The following is a 24006-nucleotide window of genomic DNA, read 5'->3' on the forward strand; positions in this document are numbered from 1 at the left end:
AGTGCTCCTGGGGATGGGAAAGTAGTGGTGGGACTAGGCATGGAGACAAAGGAAGGGGATGGAGAAGTATATTCGCTTGGCCTCCTTCCAGCCTACGTCCCATCCCAATGGTTGTATGCAGTGGGGCTAGGACAAATGACCCCCCTCTGACATTGGCGTTGTGTAACGCCAGGTCTATAAACAATAAGATCACGGTCCTTCAAGACTTTCTGCTTGAGCAGAATATAGACCTGGCGTGCATGACCAAGACCTGGGTGCGAGATGAGGAAACAGTAGCTCTTTCCCAGTTAGCTCCTCCCGGGTTCTCAGTCCTTCACCAATCATGGACTAGGGGGTGGGGGGGAGTGGCTTTATTCATTCGGGAGGCTTACACTTTCAGGGCGCCCCCATCACCACAGATCACAGGCATTGAGTGTGCCGGCCTGGTGTGGGAGGCCAGGGAGAGTTTAGCGATTTGGCTGGTGTACCGACTGCCCAGCGCACCGGCCAATAGCTTGCTGTCCCTGATGGAGGTCGTATCAGGCTGGGCATTGGAACACCCTAGACTGATAGTCCTGGGTGATTTCAATGTCCATGCCGATGACGCAACCTCTGCTCGGGCAATGGACCTGGTGTCGTCCATGGCGGCACTAGGACTCTCCTGATATATAACGACCCCCACTTACCGGGCTGGGCACATGCTCGATTTGATCTTGGTGGCGGGGGTCACAGTGGACCGAATCACTGCTTTGGTAGTGCCATGGTCAGACCACCTTAACCTGAGGGCCCAACTGAATATCCCACCCCTATCCTGTTTGGGCGGCGAGCGTATTTTAGCTCACCTGTGAAGCCAAATGGACCCAATGTGGCTTCAGATGTCTCTCTGGGATCCAATGCCTCCTGGCGGCTCGTTAGATGAGCTAGTAGAGGATTGGCACAGCCGACTCTCGGCAGCCATCGATGATATCATTCCCCAACGCCCTCTGCACCCTGCTCCAAGCTTGCTACCTGGTTTACCCAGGAGTTGTGGCTAATGAAGCGAAGGCTAAGACAGTTAGAGAGACAGTGGTGGCGTGCCTGCAACGAAGACACAAGAGCATCCTATAGGATGTTTATGAGATCCTATGAGATAGCAGTCAAAGCTGCGAAGGAGTACTTCATAGCTATGATTGCGTCTACGAGCTCACGCCAAGCCCACTGCGATCAGGGTCCCAACATTGACTGACCCTTCCCGGACCAAAGGATGCCAGGCTGGCTACAACCAGGGCCAGGGCTTTCTTGGTGGTGGCTCCTCTCTGGTGGAATGAGCTCCCGGAGGAGATCAGGACCCTGCGGGACCTTATGCAGTTCTGCAGGGCCTGCAAGATGGAGCTCTTCCACCAGGCTTTCAATTAGGAGCCGCCCCAAGGGAGAACCATGCTCCCTGAACAGCCTGTGCTAGTCACACAATGTTAGATCTGGGTTGATCACTAGGATGGCACAATGAAAGCCAACCGTCATCTTAAACTTAAATGTAAATTCAACTTTGAAATGTCAGTGTGTTAGCAGCTTTTTAATGTTGAATTGTTTTATGCTTAAATTATTTATTGTGGTTTTATTCATTCTGTAAACCGCCCTGAGCCGACTGTGTCTGGGTAGGGCAGCGTATAAATTTGATAATAAAAATAAAATAAAATAATCCCAGGAACACCTACATTGGCAATAACCTCTTCAGTGGTTGGTATCCTACTGAACACAAACCTTGTTGTAGGTTTGATGTATATGAAGTTGCTATCATTGTTGGTTTGCAGTAATGAGGATACAGTTGCCTGCCTGCAGATGCATAAGAACATAAGAGAAGCCAATGTTGGATCAGGCCAATGGCCCATCCAGTCCAACACTCTGTCACACAGTGGCCAAAAATACCAGGTGCCATCAGGAGGTCCACTAGTGTGGCCAGGAAACTAGAAGCCCTTCCACTGTTGCTCCCCCAAACACCAAGAATACAGAGCATCACTTGCGCCAGACCTCCTATCTATACCTTGTGGCTAATAGCCACCGATGGACCTCTGTCTTGTTGAGTGGAGACAATGTCACAGGATGTTGTTGTGGTTTATTTTTGGAAGGGGGTGTTCTAGCCTGTTGTGTTAGGCTTGTTGAAACCTTAAAGATGGAGAAAAAACAATGGTGCAGTGGGAAGTAAAAAATATTCCAAAATATGAATAACTCCTATGTGTTTCATATTAAGCTTCCTCGGGGGGGGGGGGATCCATGGAATATGAAAGCAGCAATGCTTCCAGTAAACCGGCTTTGAAACTGGTTCATTTCCCTCCACCACACCATTTGTTTTTTCTTTGTCGGTTTGTTCCAGTTGGTTGCAGCCCTTCATTTTCTTCTCATTGTTGAAACCATGTGTTAGCTGAACTGCTTTATCTACAGCAGAGGCAACACTAAATGTTTGGGGTCCTTTTGCCTCTGTCTACAGAAGTCCAAAACCGACCCAAGGAATTTCCCAGTGGTATTAATGGAGACGAGACTAGTACTTTGAAATCAAGTTGTTCTTTTTACTAAGTAATAATGTTTGGTTCCCATACATTCAAAAACAGAATCACACACTCACACGCACAAGGTTCCTTTAGATGTACAGAAAGAATATAAAATAGTTTTCTCAGTTACTTGGAGTCTGGGGTAGGTATTTGTTCATACTTGCCTGATCCAGAAGTTCTTGTCTGTAGCAGTGGAAGATGGGAGGGGAGGATCCCTGGGACTAATTGCTCATTCACATTGCTTAGAACAAGCCAGCTAATGTGTGTTCTGCATGGATGTCTCTTGGGTGCGCATCCCAGAGAGGTTCCAGCAAGAACAAAGAGTTTCTACTCAAGGAAAGATGGGGTGTGGGATTGTAGAAGGGGTGGCCAGCCAGCAGCCCAGACTAAAAGCGTGCTTAGTGTTATATAGTGAAATCTTCAGGTGGGAGGCTCCTTGCCTGCTCGTGATCTCACCTGATCTTACAGATCCATCCAATGAATTCTCCCTATTGGCTGCATGTAGCAAGGGGCGGGATATTATGGGTGGTGACTATATTTGAAACTTTACCTCTATCTCATGTACACCATTTGGCCATGTGTTGAATCTCGGCTTCAAGACATCTCCTTTGTTGTGCAAAGGCTCCTGGCATCTTCAACAGGAAATGGATTCAAATGCAGATCAGGTTTCTGTAGAACCTGACACCCAGTCCCTCAGCAATGGAGAATATTCAACTCAAGAGTTGTTGTTTTCTGCTAACAAAGGCCCACCATGTTCGTCTTGCTCCCACAATGCTTTACTAGCTGTATGTGTGTGCAAAGCTCCATTTGCATAAACAGCAGGCTGGGGGCCTTTCAGGTAAGACAGTTACAGCAGATAAAGCACACAGCTTTCCCAAGTCCATAGGGATTTGTAGGCGCAGTCCATGTGCATGTGTGTGTGTCAGCAAACACCAGTACATAAAAGCAAATATAACACATGTCCCTAACACATGCCTGCTAATATAGTGAATATAGTGATATCCCAGGGATCATTCTGATGTTGCCAAGGTGGAATGGTGAGCTGCTGCAGTGTTACATCTTTGGGCACTGTAATTTCTCTGGAAACTGAAGCAGCATTCATATGGGAAGAAGTTGCATTGTAGAATATATAAGCCAGCAGCTAATGAGATGTTTCTCCACAGCATTGGCACTAATTAACTGTTGGTCATTTGCTTGCTTTCTGAAAGTGTGTGGCCATTGTTTTGCTTCGCTGTTCCAGTAATCTTTGGTGTATTACAAAAATTTTTCTACATCCAGCTCTTTGTAAGCCAATTAAGTTTGCAACAAGACAGCTGTATTCCATTTCAAGATGGTTTCAAGCTGTTGACTGAGGCCTAGAAACATTTCTTCCCCCCTCCCCTATTGTTTTTTTCCCCATACTGAAAACTCAGCCTGATGATGGGTTGTTTTTTGTTGTTGTTCAGTCGCACAGTCGAGTCCGACTCTTCGTGACCCCATGGATGGGTTTGGGGGAGCTCTAAATAAAAACATAAGAGCCCTGCTGGATTAGACCAATGATCCATCTAGTCCAGAATTCTCTCTCGCACAGTGGCCAACCAGTTCATCTGGAGGGCCAACAACAGGGCACAGTTCATTTGGAGGGCCAACAACAGGGCACCTTCCCCTGATGTTGCCTCCTGGCTCTGGTATACAGAGGTTTAGTGCTTATGAATGCAGAGGTTCCCTGCAGTCACCTTGGCTAGTAGCCACTGATAGACCTATCCTCCATGAATCTAGCTAATCCCCTTTTAAAGCTGTTTATTCCTTTGGCCATCGCAACATCCTCTGTCAGTGAATTCCACATTTTAATCACTCTGAGTGTAAAGAAGTATTTCCTTTTATCTGTCCTGAATCTACTGTCCATCAGCTTCTTTGGATGCCCTCAAGTTCTAGTATTTTGGGAAAGGGAGACAAAGTTCTCTTTGTCAGCTCTCTTCACCTCGTGCATAATTTTATAAACCTCTATTATGTTCTCCTTTAGTAGTCTCTTTTGGAAACTGAAAAGACCCAGACTCTTTCCTCCAACCCCCCTAATCATCTTGGTCACCTTTCTCTGTTCTTTTCCCAGCTCTGTGATATCTTTTTTTGAGATATGGTGACCAGAACTATGCACTGTATTCCAAATGAGGCTGCACCATAGAGCTATACAGGGCATTATAATATTGGTTGTTTTATTTTCAATCCCTTTCCTAATAATCCCTAACACAGAGTTTGCCTTTTTTCATCACTGCAGCACACTCGACACTTTCATTGAGACCTAAGATCTTTCCCCCTCTTAGTCTCAGCAAGTTCAGACCCCCTTAGCCTACACTTGAAGTTGGGATTTTTTTTGTCCCAGTGTGCATTACCTTACACTTTCCAACACTTGAACTTCATTTCCCACATTGTCACCCACTCACACAGTTTGTGGAGATCCTCTTGGAGCTCTTCACAGTCAGGCTTGGTTTTCATCATCCTGCATAATTTTGTGTCATCTGTAAATGCTACACACCTCTAGTTCAAGATCATTTATGAGAAATTAAATGCTACTGGCCCCAGTACTGATCCTTGTAGTACTCCACTGCTTACTTTCCTCCATTGTGAGAACTGTCCATATATTCCTACCCATTGGTTTCTGTCATTTAACCAATTTTTAATCCATAAAATAGCCTGTCCTCTTATCCCATGACTGCTAAATTTACTTGGGAGTAGGGATGGGCATAAACCGAATTGCGAACTGAAATTTGTGACTAACTGGGCTTGGTTTGTGGTTCATGAACCTTGGAAATCACCTCTGTATTTTTTAATTATGAGATTTTGTTCTATCCATTCTGATCAGTGAGAACTAAAGTAATGAAAAACTATTCAGCATAAGTAACTGGATGACAGCATTCTGCAAAGGGGAAGAGCTAGCAATTACATGGGCAGCAACAAGCTGGTAGAGGAGGTGGGCATACGTATGTTCTTATTCCATTAGTTGATCCAGCACAAATCTTGCTCTTGCCTATGAAAAGTATACAGATGAAACAGGTTTTAGCTGCAGAGGCCAATCCTGTTCACACATGTGAGTTAGTTTTTTATAGGAATTAGAGAGGGTGTTAAACATTTTTTAAACTTATAATTGTGCATTGGTCTGGGATAAAGGAGATCATGAATCGCTTCCCATCAACTAACAAAGATAATAACTACAAAATGAGAATGAGAGAGTAAGACGGTTAGAGGAGGACCAGCCTTCTCAGACATGCATATCTTCTCCAGTATCTGATGCTGCCCATGCAGTTGCCAACTCTTCCCCTTTGGGTTCTACATCAGAATGTGTAAAGTCAAGTGTGATGGATTTTACAAAAAGCAGGCTTTTTCAGATGCTGCTTGTATCAGACAGACAGGGAGTTCAAGAGTTAATCTTCCCTGGAGAGAAGAGCTTAGGTGATTGGCTGCTCTGCTAGCTCTCTGATTGGCCAACATCAGCTGAGAGAGAAAATAAAACAGCTGATCTGGAGGGAAAAGGGGTCTTTCACAAGTGGGTCTTTTGCCATTTGGTCTTTTTGACCTCAGTAGCCAGAGGGTTTGTATAATGTTTGTATAAATTGTTTTATTGTTTTATTGTTGTACGCCGCCCTGAGCTGCCTCGGTGGGAGGGCGGGATAAAAATTAATTAATTAAATAAATAAATAAATAAGAGATATTTGGGAGTCAGTGTTTTCTGACAGGCAGTAGTCAGAAAAGTACTTCTACAGAAAGAATAAGAGAAACCCCATTGTCTAAATATATTAAAACTGCTCTGAGGGAGAATTTAAATCCTTAGAAAAGCTACAGAACAACCTTATACAGACAAAGTATACTGGAGAAAGATTTGGCAGAAGGTCTGGGTAGTTAGAGAGAACTCCTATACAAGCCAAATAGTAAAAGGAGTTATTGCTTCTTAGGGACAAGGAGAATAACTTCCTGCCAGGGAAAGGGGTTGGAAAGAGAACACTGGTCTGTGATAAAGGGGAGAAGCTTAGATACCTCAGAAGTTAATGAAAAGCTTGTATTATCTAAATGAAAACCTGGAAGAACTGTGTTAGTGCTGAAATATACTAAACAAATTACCTCTCAAAAAAGAAATAGAAAGCCTTAAAACAAAGCTACAAACATACTGTCTTGAATGTTCTAAGAATTCAACTCTGTATATATTGGAAAGTTTTTTACCTCAGCAATCTCAAAACCTTGACTATTCCATTTATACATATATTCCCTGTTTTTACATATTATTCTGTTTTTGAAAGTTAATTTGCCTCAAGTGCCATTTCTCAAGGGTTTAAAAAAAAACTGGACAACTCCTGTATTTTCAGTAGAGTTCCTGAGCTGAGAAAGAGCCTAAATATCTAAACATAAGATGGGACAGTCAAGTCTTTTATGACAAAAATATATACATGCTACTGTACGGCAACTCAGCTACTGAGGGGAACTGAAGATTTGGCGGGGAAAAGCTGCCAGACAGTTGGGGAGATACTTGGGTTCATCATATCAAGTAAACCAGCGGACAAGCAACCTTCTGTATGTTTGGGTAAACCCCAAAGCTTATAACAGCACTGGGGGGGGGGGGCTGAGCAGCTAAGTACATGGTTTCATATGGTTGGGCTCTGCCACATAGAGAACAGCTTGACAAAAGGTCATTACCACAATTAAATAAGTAAGAATCTGTGAGCAAAGCACTGTTTTTACAATACATGTCACTGGCTTCACCAGCTGAACACAAATGACATCTATATACGATTTCTCAAGTGTGACCGCCACTTGTGGATATCTACATCCATGGATTGGGGCAACACTTTAAAAATATTTTTCTACCAACTTGGGGGACCTCCTAAGTTTGCAGAAAAATCTAAAATGTTAAAAAAGGACATTGGGGGTGTAGTGGTTAAGAGTGTGGACTCTAACCTGGGAGAAATGGGTTTGATTCCCCACTCCTCCGCATGCAGCTGCAGGTGTGACCTTGGATTAGTCACAAGTTCTCTCAGAGCTGTTCTCTCAAGAGCAGTTCTCAAAAGTGCTCTCTGCCCCACCTACCTCACAGGGTGTCTGTTGTGGGGAGGGGAAGGGAAAGAAGATTGTGAGCTGCTCTGAGACTCCGAGTGAAGGGTGGGGTATAAATCCAATCTCCTTCTCCTCCTCCTCTTTTTCTTCTTCTATCCCTCCCAAATTAAATAATGCCCCTACCGTTGTGCGGTTCAATGGCAGCTGCTGCAGCCACAGTGCCCAGAAGCCTGGCCACAGCAGAGCCCAGGAGCTGCTACCAGGCCCAGCAAGTCTGGAGCTGTACTGAGTAAGCTGCTGACAGTGGCCATGTTGGGGGGCAGCTCAGCAGGCCCACCCAGAGCTGCACCAGGCAAGCCACAGAGAGCAGTGTTGTAGGGGGAAGCTCTAGTGGGCCTGCCCAGAGCTCTGCCAGGTAAGTCATTGAGGGTGTGATGGGGGGGGTAAAAGAAGCCACACTGAGAATGAAAGAGAATAAGAGTGTGATGAGGTGGGGAGGAAGAAAGAAACAGAAAGAGAGACAGACATGAGATACAGAGTAAGAGAAGGAGTGGCGGGATGAAGAAAGAGTGAAAGGCAGAGAATTAGGGGAAGAGGGGAGGAAACAAAGGGGGGCTCTTCCTCCCTACAAGTTTCTTGTGAGTCCTCACTAGTTTTTATGATATTCTTGTTGTAATAATGATTACAATGCTAACAGACAAAAAATGGGTTTCCTATATCTTCTCAACTATTTAGATCTGTTGGAAATTCTTGAGTGAATCACACACATCCTTCTTTCTTTTCTCCCCCCCAAAATGATTAAGGAAGTGAAACACTTTCAGTACTAGGAAAGGCTAAAGAGTTTGGGACTTTTTAGTTGAGAAAAAGATGACTAAGGAGAAACTTTGATAGCAGTTCATAATATTATGCACAGGGTTCAGAAAATTTAACCCTTCTCATATACTATTACATCACTCTAAGTCACCTATGAAACTGGAACAGGATTGTAACCACCAACACCTATCTATGAAGCGATATTTTGGATCCATGTATACTTAAAAAAAAGAATTAGGTTCTTTTAATATTTTCCAAGTTGGTTGTTATGTCGATTTTTTTTTTTAAACCTAGTTAAAGCACTCAGGGCTCAAAATGTAAATAATGACAGAGATAAAGATGCCAAAACAGTATGGCCTAAACATTTCTTTGATAAATTGACAAAACAACATTTAGCATATTTATTACTGAAAGGTGAGCTCTGCTACCAGCATCTCATGTCCCGAATCTGAAACATAGCATGGGACTCGGAGTTTTCCATTAACAATTGAAAACTGGGATTTCAAATGTTTGAGATTTTGGACTATTCAAAAACTGAAATACAGACAGGCCTAATCCTAATAGCTGAACAAATAGTCTTAGGACTGGTTTACACACAGCTCCAGAACAAACATTCAACATGTGATAAGAAGTGGGAGCAAATCTTAAGGTGATGTGTGAATGGATTCAATTATAGTTATGATGTAACTATAATTATTAAAATTAAAATTAAAAGACACCTGCTCCTTGGGAGGAAAGCGATGGCAACCTAAACAGCATGATAAAAAGTAGAGACATCACCCTGCCAACAAAAGTCCGCATGGTCAAAGCAATGGTATTCCCAGTAGTCATGTATGGCTGCGAGAGTTGGACTATAAGGAAGGCCGAGCGCCGAAGAATACATTCTTTTGAACTATGGTGCTGGAGAAGACTCTTGAGAGTCCCTTGGACTGCAAGAAGATCAAATCAGTCAGTTCTAAAAGAAATCAACCCTGACTGTTCCCTGGAAGGCCAGATAATGAAACTGAAGCTCAAATACTTTGGCCACCAAATGAGAAGGAAGCACTCACTGGAGAAGCCTCTGATGCTGGGAAAGACCGAAGGTCAAAGAAGACGGGGACGGCAAAGGATGAGATGGTTGGACAGTGTCATAGATGCAACGAACATGAAATTGAGCAAACTTCAGAGGACGGTGGAAGACAGGAGGGCCTGGCGGGAGCTGGTCCATGGGGTCGCGAAGAGTCGGACTCGACTGTGCGACTGAACAACAACAAAAACTATAATAATAGATATTAAATATATAAACAACCTTAGTATCTATCAAGAATCCATCACTAACTCAGGCACCTTCTCTCAGCCACTCAAAGAGGTCGGTATCCATCCACTATTTTAAAAAACCATCCCTACAGAAAAATGATGTAGCCAATTACTGCTCAGTATCTAAACTCCCCTTTCTGAGCAAAGTGACTGAAAGTGTAGTAGCAGATTAATTCCAGGTCTTCTTGGATAACTCTAGACCCTTTACAGCCTGACTTCAGGCTGGGCTATGGAACAGAGATGACTCTGCTAGCTTTAGTTGACAATCTTCGTCTTAGTGTAGACAAAGACCCTGCCTCCTTGTTGCTTTTGTTGGACTTATCTGCAGCCTTTGATACAGTAGATCATACCATCTTGTTGAGGCACTTGGAGGAAGAAGTAGGTATCAGGGAATGCACAATGAACTGGTTCAAATCATTCCCTGCAGATCAAATCCAAAGGGTTGCTGTGGGAGATCAGTTGTCATCAGTGTGGGACCTATTCCGTGGAAGTTTCACAGGGTGCAGTTCTATACCCCATGCTTTTCAATCTCTATGTAAACTTTTTAGGATAAAGAATTCACAGCTTTGGGGCTGGATGCCATAAATATGCAGATGATACTCAGGTCTATATATCCTTATCAAAAACCTCTGATGATGTGATAGAGGTCCTAAAAAACTGCCTGACTGCTGTGGTAAATTGGCTAAGAGTGAACAAATTGAAACTAAACCCTGAAAAGACAGGTAATGCTGAAGATCTTGAAGAACACTGTGCTCCCCACTTTTGATGGAGTTCAGCTGACCCTTGCCGACTCAGTTAAGAGCCTTGTGGTTATACTGGACCTAAAATTATTACTGGAGAAGAAAGTTAAAGCAGTTGCAAAAAAGGCTTTCTTCCTACTCAGCCTAGCTCAAAAGATAGCCCCTTACCTTGACACAGATGATCTGGCCACCTGGATCCATGCCACAGTAACACCAAGACAAGACTACTGCAATGCAGTATACATTGGTTTCCCCTCAAAATCAGATTGGAAACTCCAATGGGTGCAATATGCCACAGCTTGGCTATTGGCAAGAGCCATATGGAGCATGCATATTACTCACAGTCTGCAGGCACTTCACTGGCTGCCCATCCATTACCAGGCTCAATTTAAGGTGTCAGCTATCACATACAAAGCCCTTCATGGCCTTGGACCCTCATATCTGCGAGACTACCTGTCCCATTATGCTCCACCACGACAGCATCACTCATCGAAACAGGGACTTCTTTGGGGGCCAAACTGCAACTAGTTTGGTGTAGTGGTTAAGTGCGTGGACTCTAATCTGGGAGAACCGGATTTGATTCCCCACTCCTCCACTTGCACCTGCTGGATGATCTTGGGCAAGCCATAGTTCTGCCAGAGCTGTTCTTGAAAAAGAGCAGTCTCTGTCAGAGCTCTCTCAGGGTGTCTGCTGTGGTGAGGGGAAGGGAGTTTGTAAGCCACTCTGAGACTCCTTTGGGTAGGGAAGGGCGGGATATAAATCCCTCCTCTTCTTCTTCTTCTGGAAAAAATTAACAACTGCCCATACACGTGTCTTCTCCATTGTGGCTCCCACTTTATAGAATGGCCTGCCTGAGGTGGTTAGGAAGGCTCCCACTCTCCTGTTTTTCTGCTAACCAAGTAAAACTGAATGATTCAACAGGGTCACAGACTTGCACTGTACTAAATTATTCATAAAGTTACTTGGAAAAAGTATTAAGTACTGTGGTCTACACTACTGCGTATTGCCTGCTAAAACTAGGATCCTACTATAGAGTTTTGCATCATTTAATGTGTCATGTTAATGCTTACACTTACCTTCAGTTCCATTTTTGACTTCTGGTTGGTTCTACAACCCTAATCCTATTACATTGTTTACTGAATGTCCCATCCATCGATTGCATACACTTACTCCATGTAATCTGTCTTGAGTCCAAGTGAGAAAGTTGGACTTGAGGGGGTCCTTTTCGAAGTACATTCCTTTCTTAGCTCTACTGATGATATCACGCTACCAAAACACATGTGCTTTATAACTGTGGACATCTTATAGCCAGGTGGTATCAGCTTTTGGAGCCTGACAACCCATGCCGATTGTGTAGAGCAGCTTCTACAGAACAGGAATCCTGACAGTGCTGAAGGTAGACATTCTTTCACTGGATATTTAAAAGGGCAGACTCTCTTCTTGAAAAGTCTGTATCCTAACAGTAAATTTAGTAATGTATTTGTTTTAAGAAAGTGAAATTGTTATTTGTCACAAAGAAGGAATTAATGCTCTGCAGAGGTATCAAACCCATTTGTTACGAGGGCCGGATCTGACATAAATGTCACTTCGTCGGGCCGGGTCATGTGTGCCATAAAACATAATGCCAGGTACCGGAGATCGAGACTGTATAAAATACGTATCCTCACTTCAAGGCCCCATGGGCTGGGAGGGGTGTGCAGAGGAAAACCCACATAGGCGGACTGGAGAGGCAGCAGTGCAGCGCTAGGCAGATGCTCCCACACATGCTTGACTGCTGCAGATGAGGTTGTTCTGCAGTGCTGAAGCTAAAATGGAGTGGCTCCACCCACTCCCCCCAGCACTCCCTCCCATGCATCAGTTGCTCCTGGCCACATAACAGCCCCAGATGGGCTGGTTCCAGCCCCCATGCCTTATGTTTGACACCCCTGATACAGCATATTCAGAACTATATTCTAGTTCACAGAAATAGCCTTTTGAGAATAGTTTAAATTTTTATAAAACAATTTCACTTCTGTTGTTTGGATATAAATTGACATAATCCTAATCCGATTTGCCCAGGCTAGCCTGATCTCATCAGATCTTGGAAACTAAACAAAGTCAGCTCTGGTTAGTATTTGGATGGGAGACCCACCAAGAAAGTTGCTACGCAGAAGCAGGCAATGGAAAGCCACCTGAACATTTTTTGTCTTAGAAACCCCTATAGGGTCATCATAAGTCAGCCGCAACTTGACAGCACATTCCATCACCACCACCAATCCTGAGCCAGTGGTTTACAAGTCAAATAAATAAATAAATATTTATACATTAATTTGTTGGTTGGATATCACCGATGTGTACTGAACACACACTACACAGCCAAAAATATTTCATCTTTATCAAAGAAGCTGAACTTGAACAGATATGAATGTTATGTAACATTCTTTTATATGAGCTTGCAAGTTGTCTTGCATACTGATAATATCAAACAGGGATAACAATCATTCCGGAAGGCAAAAATTGTCTCTGTGGGCCAGTACATACATAGGCTCTATGAAATACATTACTCCTTCTCATCCTCACAGAGAGCTTTTGAAAAGTTAATTTTCCACATGCCATTACAGACTGTGCCACAAGGCTCTCTAAGAGGTGGTGTCAATACTTTGAAGAAGAAGAGATTGGATTTATACCCCACCATTCACTACCTGAAGGAGTCTCAGAGCGGCTTACAATCCCTTCCCCTTCCCACAACAGACACCCTGTGAGGTAAGTGGGGCTGAGAGAGCTCTATCGAGAACTGCCCTTGAAAGAACAGTTCTTCTGAAAGAACTTATGACTGACCCAAGGTCACACCAGCAGCTGCATGTGGGGGAGTAGGGAATCAAACCCGGTTCTCCCAGATTAGCGTCCGTGCTCTTAACCACTACACCGGACTTGGAACATCCAATGTCATAAGATCCAACATACCTGCTCAACCGTTGCTTTTAAGCAGTTATGGAAAACTTTTTCCATTGGTCCTTTTCAAGATGAACTGGTTTTAGATATGCTGCTGCCTTTATTTTTATAAGCTTTAAACTTGCAGGGATCAAGGGCTTTATCACCTTTGTTTGTATTTTAATGCTTTATTATAAACCAATTCAAGGGCTTCTGGGGTCAGGGGCTGAGTGAAAGTTTCAAGCTAAATAATTAATTACCTTCACATGTTCATAAGGTTAGAGTTTACAGTGGTCAACAGGATAATGCCCTGCACTTGTTTAACTTTCTGAAATATCTGAACCTGCTCACTGCTGAACTCACATTAAGGTGGCCAGGTGTCCTCTTTTTCAGAGGACTGTACTAGTTTTTTTAAGCTGGCCCTCTGAGATTCCCAGTTCCATACATTTGTCTGAAGTGTTGTTTTATTCTTTGGCTGATGAATTGTATCTTCTTCTTCTTAATAAACATTTGCATAAGTCAAGGAACTGTATTAGCACATATAAATTGGTCATACCTTCCTCCTACCTATCACTAACCAGTGCAATCCTGCACAGTTACACCCAGGCCCACAGACTGACATGGACTTAGAAGGGTGTAACTCTATTTAGGATTGCACTATGACTTAGAGGGCACACTGGTCCCGCACAGCTTTCCTGTTTGGACAGACTGAATTCTAGAGTTCAACCTAATAGCAGTTCAGGTGGGGCGACTGGATTTCCAACTTGGGGCAAGGAGCAGCAACCTGAGATGCGGGGGAGACTTCCAGGTCCACGAGCCTAGTTTAAGGCCTTTTATCACGACACAATTTCCCAGGAACGCACTAAACAGACATTACCGAGGCCTCGGTTCCCTCTTGGAATAAAGGAGGAGAGAGTGGATCCAACCACTAGGAACGCGGGTTGCTGCTGGTTGGTTTCCCAAGACCAAGTTAAAGGGACAGGACATTTCCACAGACCTATTGGGAACCGCAGCTTCCTCGGTGTGGGCAGGCAAGCGGAGGAAAGGACTGAAGGTTTGCTTTCGTTGCTGCCGCCGCCGCCACTGACTCGGGGATCTGGCCCACGCTCCCACCCCGGTCAGCCCCCTTACCTTCTCCTCCGGCCAAGAAGACACAGTGCATAGAGCGCCAGAGCGGTAGCCAGCGTCAGGCCGAGGATGTCGAGGAGGCCCATCGCTGGGGGAGCTCTTGCTGCCGCCCCTGAGGCCGCGGCGCCGCGCTTACTGCCCAGGGAAAGTTTGCCCGTCTCTTTCGCCCTCCCGCAGTGTTTCAGGAAGTTTGGAGCTGGCCGCGCTGAGAGAGACTCCCAGCCGCTTCCCGCCTTCCAAGCCCGGGAGAAGCTGTGGGCGGGTCCAGCAGGAACGCCCCGTTCCCTCCTCACCGCCAGACACCGCGGAAGGGGCTACACCGTAGCCGGAGTCCGCCGTCCACGGCTCCCCCCCCCCCCCCCCCCCGTCGCCTGAAGGAACTGGATGCCTGCCAGAGGTTTCCAAGGGGGGAAGCGGGGAGGGAGTGGGGAAAGCTGCACGAGAAAAATAAAGAAGAAAATGTGTGCGGGCCACGAGTTGCAGATAGGAAGAGAAAGAGCAACGCTGTAAGAAATTCCTGAGTAAAAGGAACTCAGTCGATTTTCATGCAAAGGTAGACAGCAAAAGCCATATGGGCTTCCTGCCTCTGGAGGGGGGGGGGGGGGGGGCAGTGGATGTCCCTTGCTCCTGCCCCAGAGACAGGGCGCTTCATCATCGACAAATGCTTATCTAACCTTTTTCTTGAAAGTTTCCATGATTTGGGTAGCCTTCCTTGTTTAGGCTGTGTTGAGTATTTTTGTAGCAGATACTTGGGTGTTCCTTATTGGAACATTGTAGCTCTCCCCAAGCTAGAAAACAGGCAGCAACCACCACCACCACCCTCTCTATACAATCGGTGAAATTATCTGACGGAAACTTGGGAGTGTCCTGTACATACAACCAATAAAACTTCTCAGCAGCTCTACCCGAACCTTGTTCTTAAATGTGGCCTCTGTGGTCATTCGGTGGTGAAAGGAATGCTCTGTAGACATACAGGCGGGCATGTGACATGTTATTATTACCTTTCATATGCCGTGACTGAGCTGTAGCTCGGAAAACAGGTACAGGATAATTGCAAAGCTGTTCTGCATGTGAGTCAAGTAGACTTTGTTCCTTATACTTGGCCTGAGAAGAAATCAGCATTCTGCTGAATGTGCCCAAACTGCAGTTTGTGCTTCAGCCACTGCAGCATCTTCTTTTATTTAAAGGCATGTTTATTTAAATTTTTTATAGTTGGTATGCCTATTTAGTTTTGCTCTGTGAGAGAGAGAGAGAGAGACAGAAATGCGGTCGAGTTGCTTCTAATTTATAGCAACCCTATGATTTAATGATCTCCATTAATGAATCAATGACAAACAGAGGTGGTTTGTCATTGTCTGCCTCAGCATAGTAACCCTGGACTGCCTTGGAGGTCTCCCATCCAAGTACTAACCAGGGCCGACATTGCTTAGCTAGCTTTCAAGATCTGGCAAAGATTAGCAAACCAGGCAGGAGCTGAAACTACAGTCATATGACCCATGTGTGTTTGGTGTAGTGGTTAGGAGTGTGGACTCTAATCTGGGAGAACAGGGTTTGATTCCCCCCTCCTCTATATGCAGCTGCTGGTGTGACCTTGGGTCAGTCATAGGTTCTTTCAGAGCTGTTCACTCAAGGGCAGTTCTCGAGAGAACTCATAAGAACATAAGAGACGCCAATGTTGGATCACTCTCTCAGCCCCACCTACCTCACAGGGTGTCTGTTGTGGGGAGGAGAAGGGAAAGGGATTATAAGCCACTCTCAGGCTCCTTCAGGTAGTGAAAGGTGGAGTATAAATCCAATCTCTTCTTCTTCTTAAGTGCCATTAAGTTACTTCTGACTTATAGCAACCCTATGAATGAATGATCTCCAGAACATCCAGTCATTAACAGCCCTGCTCAGGTCTTGCAAACTGAAGCCATGGGGCTTCCTTGATAGAGTCAGTCCATTTCATCTTGAGTCTTCCTCTTTTCCTGCTGTCTTTGACTTTGCCTACCATTATTGCCTTTTCCAGTGAATCTTGCCATCTCACAATGTGACCAAAGTATGATAGTCTCAATTTAGTCATTTTAGCTTCTAGGGAGAGTTTGGGCTTGATTTGATCTAGAATCCACTTACTTGTCTTTTTGGCAGTCCATGGTATCTATAAAACTCTCCCCCAGCCCCGCATTTCAAATGAATCAACTTTGGGGCCATACTGGACAGCAAGTTGGTGTTTAAATAAAGTAAAATAAATAAATAGAGGCAATCAAAGTTCTTCCATATGTCTTCACAACAACCCTGTAAAGTAGTTTAGGCTGAGAGCACTACTAGTGAGAGTCATCCAATTGCCTTCATAGCTGAGTGGAGACTTGAACCCGCATCATCTCCAGTGCACTGGCTATCCATCTCAGCGGTCTCTACCTGAAGAACTTCTCTCTGCGTATGTTTTGCCTTGCTTCAGCTGCAGGCTTTCCAGTGCTGAGGCACCTAGTGTGAGAGGTTTTGCAGCTTTCACATAAATAGTTTATTAAGATTGTATAGCTGAAGGAGGATCTCCTAAAGGTTGGATTCTAATAGTGTTAAGATTTTTTTTCCAGGTTCCCCTCCACACACTTATCTATACTTATTTGGGATCCTGTGCAGGACATACTGGAGCACCTACAGTACAGGCCACTGTTTGGCTGCAGTTAGAAGAACAAGTCAGGTACGGTATTTTTAAATCATAAAATGAGGTACAGTGCCAGCAATCCAAGCTTCTAGTCCTCAGGTAGGACTGGAGGGCACATAATAAAGCAATCTTGCTGAAGCTGAGAAGGCCTGAATTGAGTCAGTATCTGAATGGGAAACCTGGAACCTCTATGTATGTCCACTTGAGTTCCATGGCGGAGAAGGAGGAAGATACAAGTGTAATAATAAACAAATGGAGGTGGCAGTTTTATTTGATGTTCTCTACCATGTTGAATTGCTCTGGTTCCATTTCCACCCTCCCTTTGCACACCATTCTCTGTCAAATACTTGTCACGAACATCTTGTAACCCAGAGATGCTGCGTTACTATAGGGTAGCCCCAACAGCAGAGCACCCCACTCCTGAACCAGAGACCCACAAAAGTCAGGCCAAAGGAAGGTACTCCTGGCCTGAAACACAGAACTAGCCACAGCTCTGGGAGGAGGGTCTCCATTTTCAGGTTTTCATACAAGGCAGCCCTCCAAGGCAATCTTCAACCTCCCCTCCTCCAGCAGCGACAATGTAGGCAGGTTCCTCCAGGTGTAGTATCTGCATTTCTAAAGCTATTCAGAGGCCACCTCACGAATAACCCTTCTATCTCCAGAACTTCACCTAGCCCTTGTTGTGATTCCTATAAATCCTTTGTCTCAACACCTGTCCTTCCTGCCCCATCCCTCAAGATACTGAGATAACTAATCGAACATTCAAATTATTAATGATCCTTCCTGGCGTCTATCAGGGACCCATCTCCCACCTTTTGTGTAAATCTGGGAACCATCAGTGGCCATCAAGACCCATCAGGACTATTGTGCAGCTAGACTCTCCCCCTCTGAAAGCTCATTGGTCCCACCTAGGGCTTGCCCCTCCGGGTACCACACCTCCATGGACTCCTTATTGGTCTAGAAATATATTGTTCTCACCTAAGACCAGCCCCCAAGGCCTCCCATTGGTCTGCATTTTTCCCTCAATGTCTATATTCATCAGACCACATGGCCTCAGATTTTGTGTGTCTGCCTTGATGCCAACTGGCAGTTCACCCCTAAACCTTTGGTTTGGGCCATAATCTCAACTCCATGGACCCCTGCATCTCTGGACAGGTTGTATCACCCCATACCTGATCTCTCAATCACATCTGCTTTCTTAGTTCTGTATTGCTTGTTCTTTTTGAATGCTTAGTGTGTTTGTAATTAGGAAAATCTCCCTTATATATAAAAGCCAAATGGTGGTGGCACTTCTCTAGAACATTCCACATGCTCTGGAATTGGTTGGCGCCCTGGTGTGTCACTCAGAATCTGTCCCTATCCACTGGCTGCATTGCTTGAGTCTCGCCTCCAACATTCTAAACAGTTTGCTGTTCCTCTCCCCCCCATAGCCGGTCAGAACACAGAGGTTATTTGCATATGCAGCCTCATTGGCCTTTGCCTCAGAACACAGAGGTCGTTTGCATATGCGACTTGATTGGCTTTTGCCTCTAATATTCTAAACAGTTTGCTGTTCTGAGGTAAAATGTGTCCAATCTCCAGGTGAGGGCTGGAGATCACTCAGAATTACAACTGCTTTCCAGATGGCAGAGATCAGTTCCCCTGGAGAAAATGGTGGACTGTGTATCATTGTATGCTGCTGAGGTGGCCCCTATATGACAGCTAATGTGACATAGCAGTCAGGGCTTCAGAGCACCGGAGAGGCTGCAGGTGTGTGGGGGGGTGGAAAGCTGAAGAGTGAGGGGAAAATAAAGGTAGGTTGATGATTGGCTGGGAAGGAGATAGGGTTGCCAACTCCAGGTGGGAAATTCCTGGAGATGTGAGGGATGGAGCCTGGAGAGGGTGACGTTTCAGGAGGCATGGGACCTCAGACAGGTACAAAGCCATAGACTCCACCCTCCAAACCAACCATTCCCTTCTGGGAAACCATCGTTGCTAATCTCCAGGTGACGGCTGGAGAGCACTCAAAATTACAACTGTTCTTTAGGTAGCAGAGATCAGTTCCTCTGGAGAATATGGTAGACTCGGTGTCATTATACCCTGCTGAGGTCGCCACAGCAAATTGACACTGAGTGTCCAAGGCCGGGGCACCTGCCCAGAGCCTCTTTCTAGAGCTCGTTGTATTTATTTCCACAATGGACCTTTTTCCTAGTTCTTCAATAAAACCTATTTAATTTTATCTTCAAATCTGGAATCTTCCTACTGTGCTGGCCCTTGGTATACAAGTGGTGTGTGATCCCTGTACCCCTCTGGTCCCCCCTGCCGCATAGCTAATTTCCCTAAACAATAAGGCAGGCCATTGGCGGTAACAATCTCTCTGTGTGGACAAAGTCTTTATAGTCTGCCAATCCAGAGACAAGCTGCAATCACAGCCTGCTGCCCATTGTCTTCAGGTTTCTGAAAATATGGGCTGGTGATCACCTTTCAGCTCACAGTGCATTTACGATAACCCTCCATATTCATTTGTCCTTTCCACTGCCTGGTACAAATAACACATAATTGAACTATTTTCTTTAATAAGATGTGGGTTACTGATATCAACTCGTTTCTGGTTTCAGATGTTTTTGCAAAGTGCAACTCAGTTCTTTAAGAAGTCAAAAGAAGTGTTATATTTCATTTAAATCCCATTATATGCTTTATTTTCTACCCTGTCATTAGCTTGTTGTTGTGTTGTAAAGCAGAAAGCTGAAAGTGAGGGGAATTTTAGAATTCTGTTTACAGACTACTACTTGGCAAAGAAAATGCCCTAAATAGCTGGATTGCAAGAATAATGGTTCTATTTTTCTTTCTAAGGAAAAACTAAGTTCAGCTATCTCTCATCTTATCCACTTCTTGTTAAAGATATTTTGGCAGCTACATACTGAAGATGAAGCTGCAGCAGCAACATGTCGGAGAGGATGGGCTCGCAGCTCTTTAAAATGTTTGTGGTTCATTGAATATTTTAGCAGGCTGCCAAAATTCCCCCAAGGAAGAGAAAAGAGCGAAGGGAAATGGAAGTTAGCACCTTAACACTTGATGCAAACCTGAATGAAATGTTGCATGGAGAAATAACTTTGTGTCAAATATGTAAAGGTCAACTGCAAACAACTGAGCAAGAGCTTCAAATATTAATCTTCAAGAAAAGCATTTTGTGATCTAAATATGGCTTTTCAGCTCCTATCCCATTCAACTCTTTTTCAGTTCTACCCCATTCCCATCCAAAACAACAATTTTATTTATTTGTTTTATTTACTTTATGTATCCCCTCCCCTTCTTGTTGAGACTCAGAGCTGCTTACAGAGTTCTAAAAGCAATGCAATGAGAACCATTATAATATGTAACTGGATCACACAATTAAAGAACAATAAAACAAAAGCAGCACAATACATCCCATGAACTGGATTTCATGAATGGGACTATGAAATATAAGACGATATAATATATTCAATAAACTATCCAGGGGGCACTCAAAGAAGCGATGGTCCTCCATCTCTTAAAAAAAACTCTGGATCTGGCGGTACTGGCAAAGTATCAGCCGGTGCCCAATTTGCCCTATTTGGACAAATTAATTGAGAGGGTGGTGGCGATACAGTTGCAGAGCTTTATGGATGACACTTCCATGCTAGACCCTTTCCAGTCTGGCTTCTGCCCAGGTCATGGGACAGAGATGGCACTGGTCGCCCTCACAGACAACCTCCAGAGGCATCTGGATCAAGGCGGGGTGGCAATGCTGTTGTTGGACCTTTCAGCGGCATTCGATACGGTCGACCATCAGCTACTGACCCATCACCTCGTCGACATGGGGGTGCAGGGGCTTGCCTTGCAATGGCTTGTCTCCTTTCTCCACAGTCAGGGACAAAAGGTGATGCTCAGGGAGCAGGCATCCCGAAGGCACCCGCCGATTTGCAGAGTACCTCAAGGGGCAGTGCTCTCCCCAATGTTATTCAACATCTACATGCGCCCCTTGCCCAGATTGCCCAGAGGCACAAGCTAGGGTGTCACCAATATGCGGATGACACCCAGCTATATCTGTTGTTGGGCGGCCAGTCCAACTCCACCCCAGAAGATCTGGACCGGGCGCTACAGGACGTGGCTGGGTGGCTTAGACTGAGCCGATTGAAATTGAATCCAACAAAGACGGAGGTCCTGTGCCTGAATCAGAGTGGATCGGGGGTAGGGATCCCACTATCGGCCTTCGATGGGGCACTGTTGGTGCCAGTGCCAAGGGTTAAGGAGTTTGGGACTGCTCCCGGATGCCTCCCTACCGATGGAGGCCCAGGTAGCAGCCACTGCCAAGGGAGCCTTTTACCATCTTCGGCTGATCAAGCAGTTGGTTCCCTTCCTCGAACACAATGATCTGGCAACGGTGATCCATGCAATGGTCACCTCAAGATTAGACTACTGCAATGCTCTCTACATGGGTCTACCATTGTCGCAACTCCAGAAGCTGCAGCTGGTGCGACCAAGGTGTTGATGGGCCTCCCCATATGGGAACACATCCAGCCTGTGCTAAAGGCATTGCACTTGCTGCTAATATCATACCAGATTCGCTTCAAAGTGCTGGTTTTGACCTTTAAAGCCCTTTATGGTCCGGGATCTGACTATCTGAGGGACCGCCTCTCCCCGCATGTTCCCCAGAGAGCACTGATGTCAGAGTTGCAAAATCATTTGGCCCTCCCTGGTCTGAAAGATGCCAGACTGGCCTCTACCAGGGCTAGGGCCTTCTCAGTGGCAGCTCCACAATGGTGGAATGAGCTCCTGGAAGACATCAGGGCCCTGCGGGACCTTATACAGTTCTGCAGGGCTTGTAAAATGGAGCTCTTCCACCAGGCTTTTGATTAGGAGTTGCCACTGACAATACTGACAACACTAGCTACACCAACGATACCAACTGGAACGTCAAGGCCCTATGTTAACACCTACTGCTGCTGGGCTGGACAATTGACAGGGGCCATATTTTGGACCACCTTTTTATGGCCACGGGGACATATTGACACCAGCACTTTATTTTACTTGTACTGGGATTCGTTTATGTTTTTGGTTATGTTTTATGGTGCTGTATTGTATTAACAAGCACTGATGTTTTAATATATTTTTAATCTTTTATTGTAAGCCGCCCTGAGCCTGCCTCGGCAGGGAGGGGGGATAAAAATCTAATAAATAAATAAAGGAGGATGGCTAAGTTAGTTTTGCCATGACAGGCTATGACCAACAATTTCAATGGTTTACATTCTGCTTGATCAAATATATTGTCCAAGATACTCACCAAATCTGGATCAAGTGCAAACACCATAATATTCTTTAAAAAAACATATTTTGGATAAAATGTAACAGGGAAGACTATCTCCTCCCGCATTGTCCAGCTTGTTACTAAGATCCCCTTTTCAAGCCCTGTTGTCCATGATCCTGCCTGCAGAGGTGAGTAGGATAGTGATTAGAGACAGGGCATTTTCAGTGGTGACACCACGTTTCCTTTGGAATGCCCTCCCTCTTTTTTTTTTTTTTAAATATTTTTAACTGAAGAAATATATTAGTTACAATAAAAAGTACATTAATTGTATATAACATCATCTAATGTTTAAACTAAATTATATCAATTCAATTTATATGTCCTTACATTATATTTATATCTCTTTATAAATAAGCGGTGTTCTTTTTTTGTTCTTTCAAAATGATCATTATTTATGCATTGAAGCATACATGATAGTAATTGGCTTCCTAAATTCCAGTATCTTCTGTCTTCTGTTATAATCTGATAATACAGTTGATTGACTAGTAAGGTATACATTGGAGCCCAGAAAACCATTAGATCAATAGAAGCTTACAATGTAAGCTAGGGGAGAGCGTTCTCCCCCACCCCATGACCTACAATATGAGAGCACATACCTGTCTGCTCCCCAGGCCTCCCAGCCCCCAAATAGGGTTGCCAAGTCCTATCATCACCCCCAGTGGGGGACTTTGGGGGTTGTTCCTGGAGGGGGTGAGGCATCCCCAATGTGATGTCATGATGGGAAAATCCCCCCCGCCCACCCGATAGGGGTGCGGTGCCGGGTCCCTTTAACTGCAGGAAGCCGGCGTTTCTGTGCGCCCGATCGGCTGGCCCGCAGCCACCCTTCTCCCTCCTTTCTCTCAAGAGAGAAGGGAGAGGGGTGGCGGCGGGTGTGTGGGGCTTTCCTCAGCAGCCAGTTGGCCGCCGGTGGATAGAAGCCCCCCCTGCCGGCAGGTAGAAGCCCCCAAAAAGCAGAGGACCCCTGCCAAACCGGGGGGGTTGGCAACCCTACCCCCAAACTTTATATACATCAGGCTAATAAATATGTAACTTGCTATTGTGATAGAACATTACAAAATTACATTCTATCAGGCTCTATTTCACTGTCCTCTGTTTCTTCAGAAACATGAAGCTTGCTGCTTTTAACTGGAGTCAACGGTGAATGAGTCTTCCTTTTTACAGCTCGAATTTCAGCTTGCTCTAATGAGGCAAACTGTTGTGTATTAAGAGGGCTGCAACTGCGTGCGCCCAGCCATGCAGTCTACCAGACTCACAGACCTTTGGGTCTAGAACAATACCCCCCACAGATCCTAGCGAGAACCAATGGGAGTGCTAGGATCATGAAGAGAACCTATCATTACCAGGGCCCTGTATATAGGACCTCTCACAGGAATTGGGTGTGTGTTGGGTGTGAGTGTGTGCACCAATATAAGCCAGCCATGCACCGGCTAAGTTGTCTTGTATCCTTCCAATGTAATTAATAAATGAGAGCTGATTTCACTGTGCTACGCCTGGAACTCCACTACTTTTCACTGGTGACGAAGGTGGGATCCCACTGAGCGAGCCTGATTCCAACCCGGCACTGAGCACCAATCAACAGGACACCGTGCCCCGCATCACTCCCCAGCAGCACAGCACCGTGCCCCATTCCTCCGATCATTGCTC

The 24006-nt window shown here is 45.1% G+C and overlaps 1 protein-coding gene across 1 annotated transcript in view; it reads right to left on the bottom strand.

Annotated features, from left to right (window-relative positions):
- Nucleotides 1-14630, bottom strand: part of LOC107110865 (25-hydroxycholesterol 7-alpha-hydroxylase) — a 179205-nt gene extending 164575 nt beyond the window's left edge. The window contains exon 1 of the mRNA XM_015411704.1: nucleotides 14414-14630. Coding sequence (XP_015267190.1) covers nucleotides 14414-14496 — 83 coding nt within the window. The 5' untranslated portion in view covers nucleotides 14497-14630. The remainder of the gene's footprint in view (nucleotides 1-14413) is intronic.
- Nucleotides 14631-24006: the final 9376 nt, after the last annotated feature.

Source organism: Gekko japonicus, unplaced genomic scaffold (assembly GCF_001447785.1).
Source record: "Gekko japonicus isolate JY-2015 unplaced genomic scaffold, Gekko_japonicus_V1.1 scaffold130, whole genome shotgun sequence".
Lineage (NCBI taxonomy): Eukaryota > Metazoa > Chordata > Lepidosauria > Squamata > Gekkonidae > Gekko > Gekko japonicus.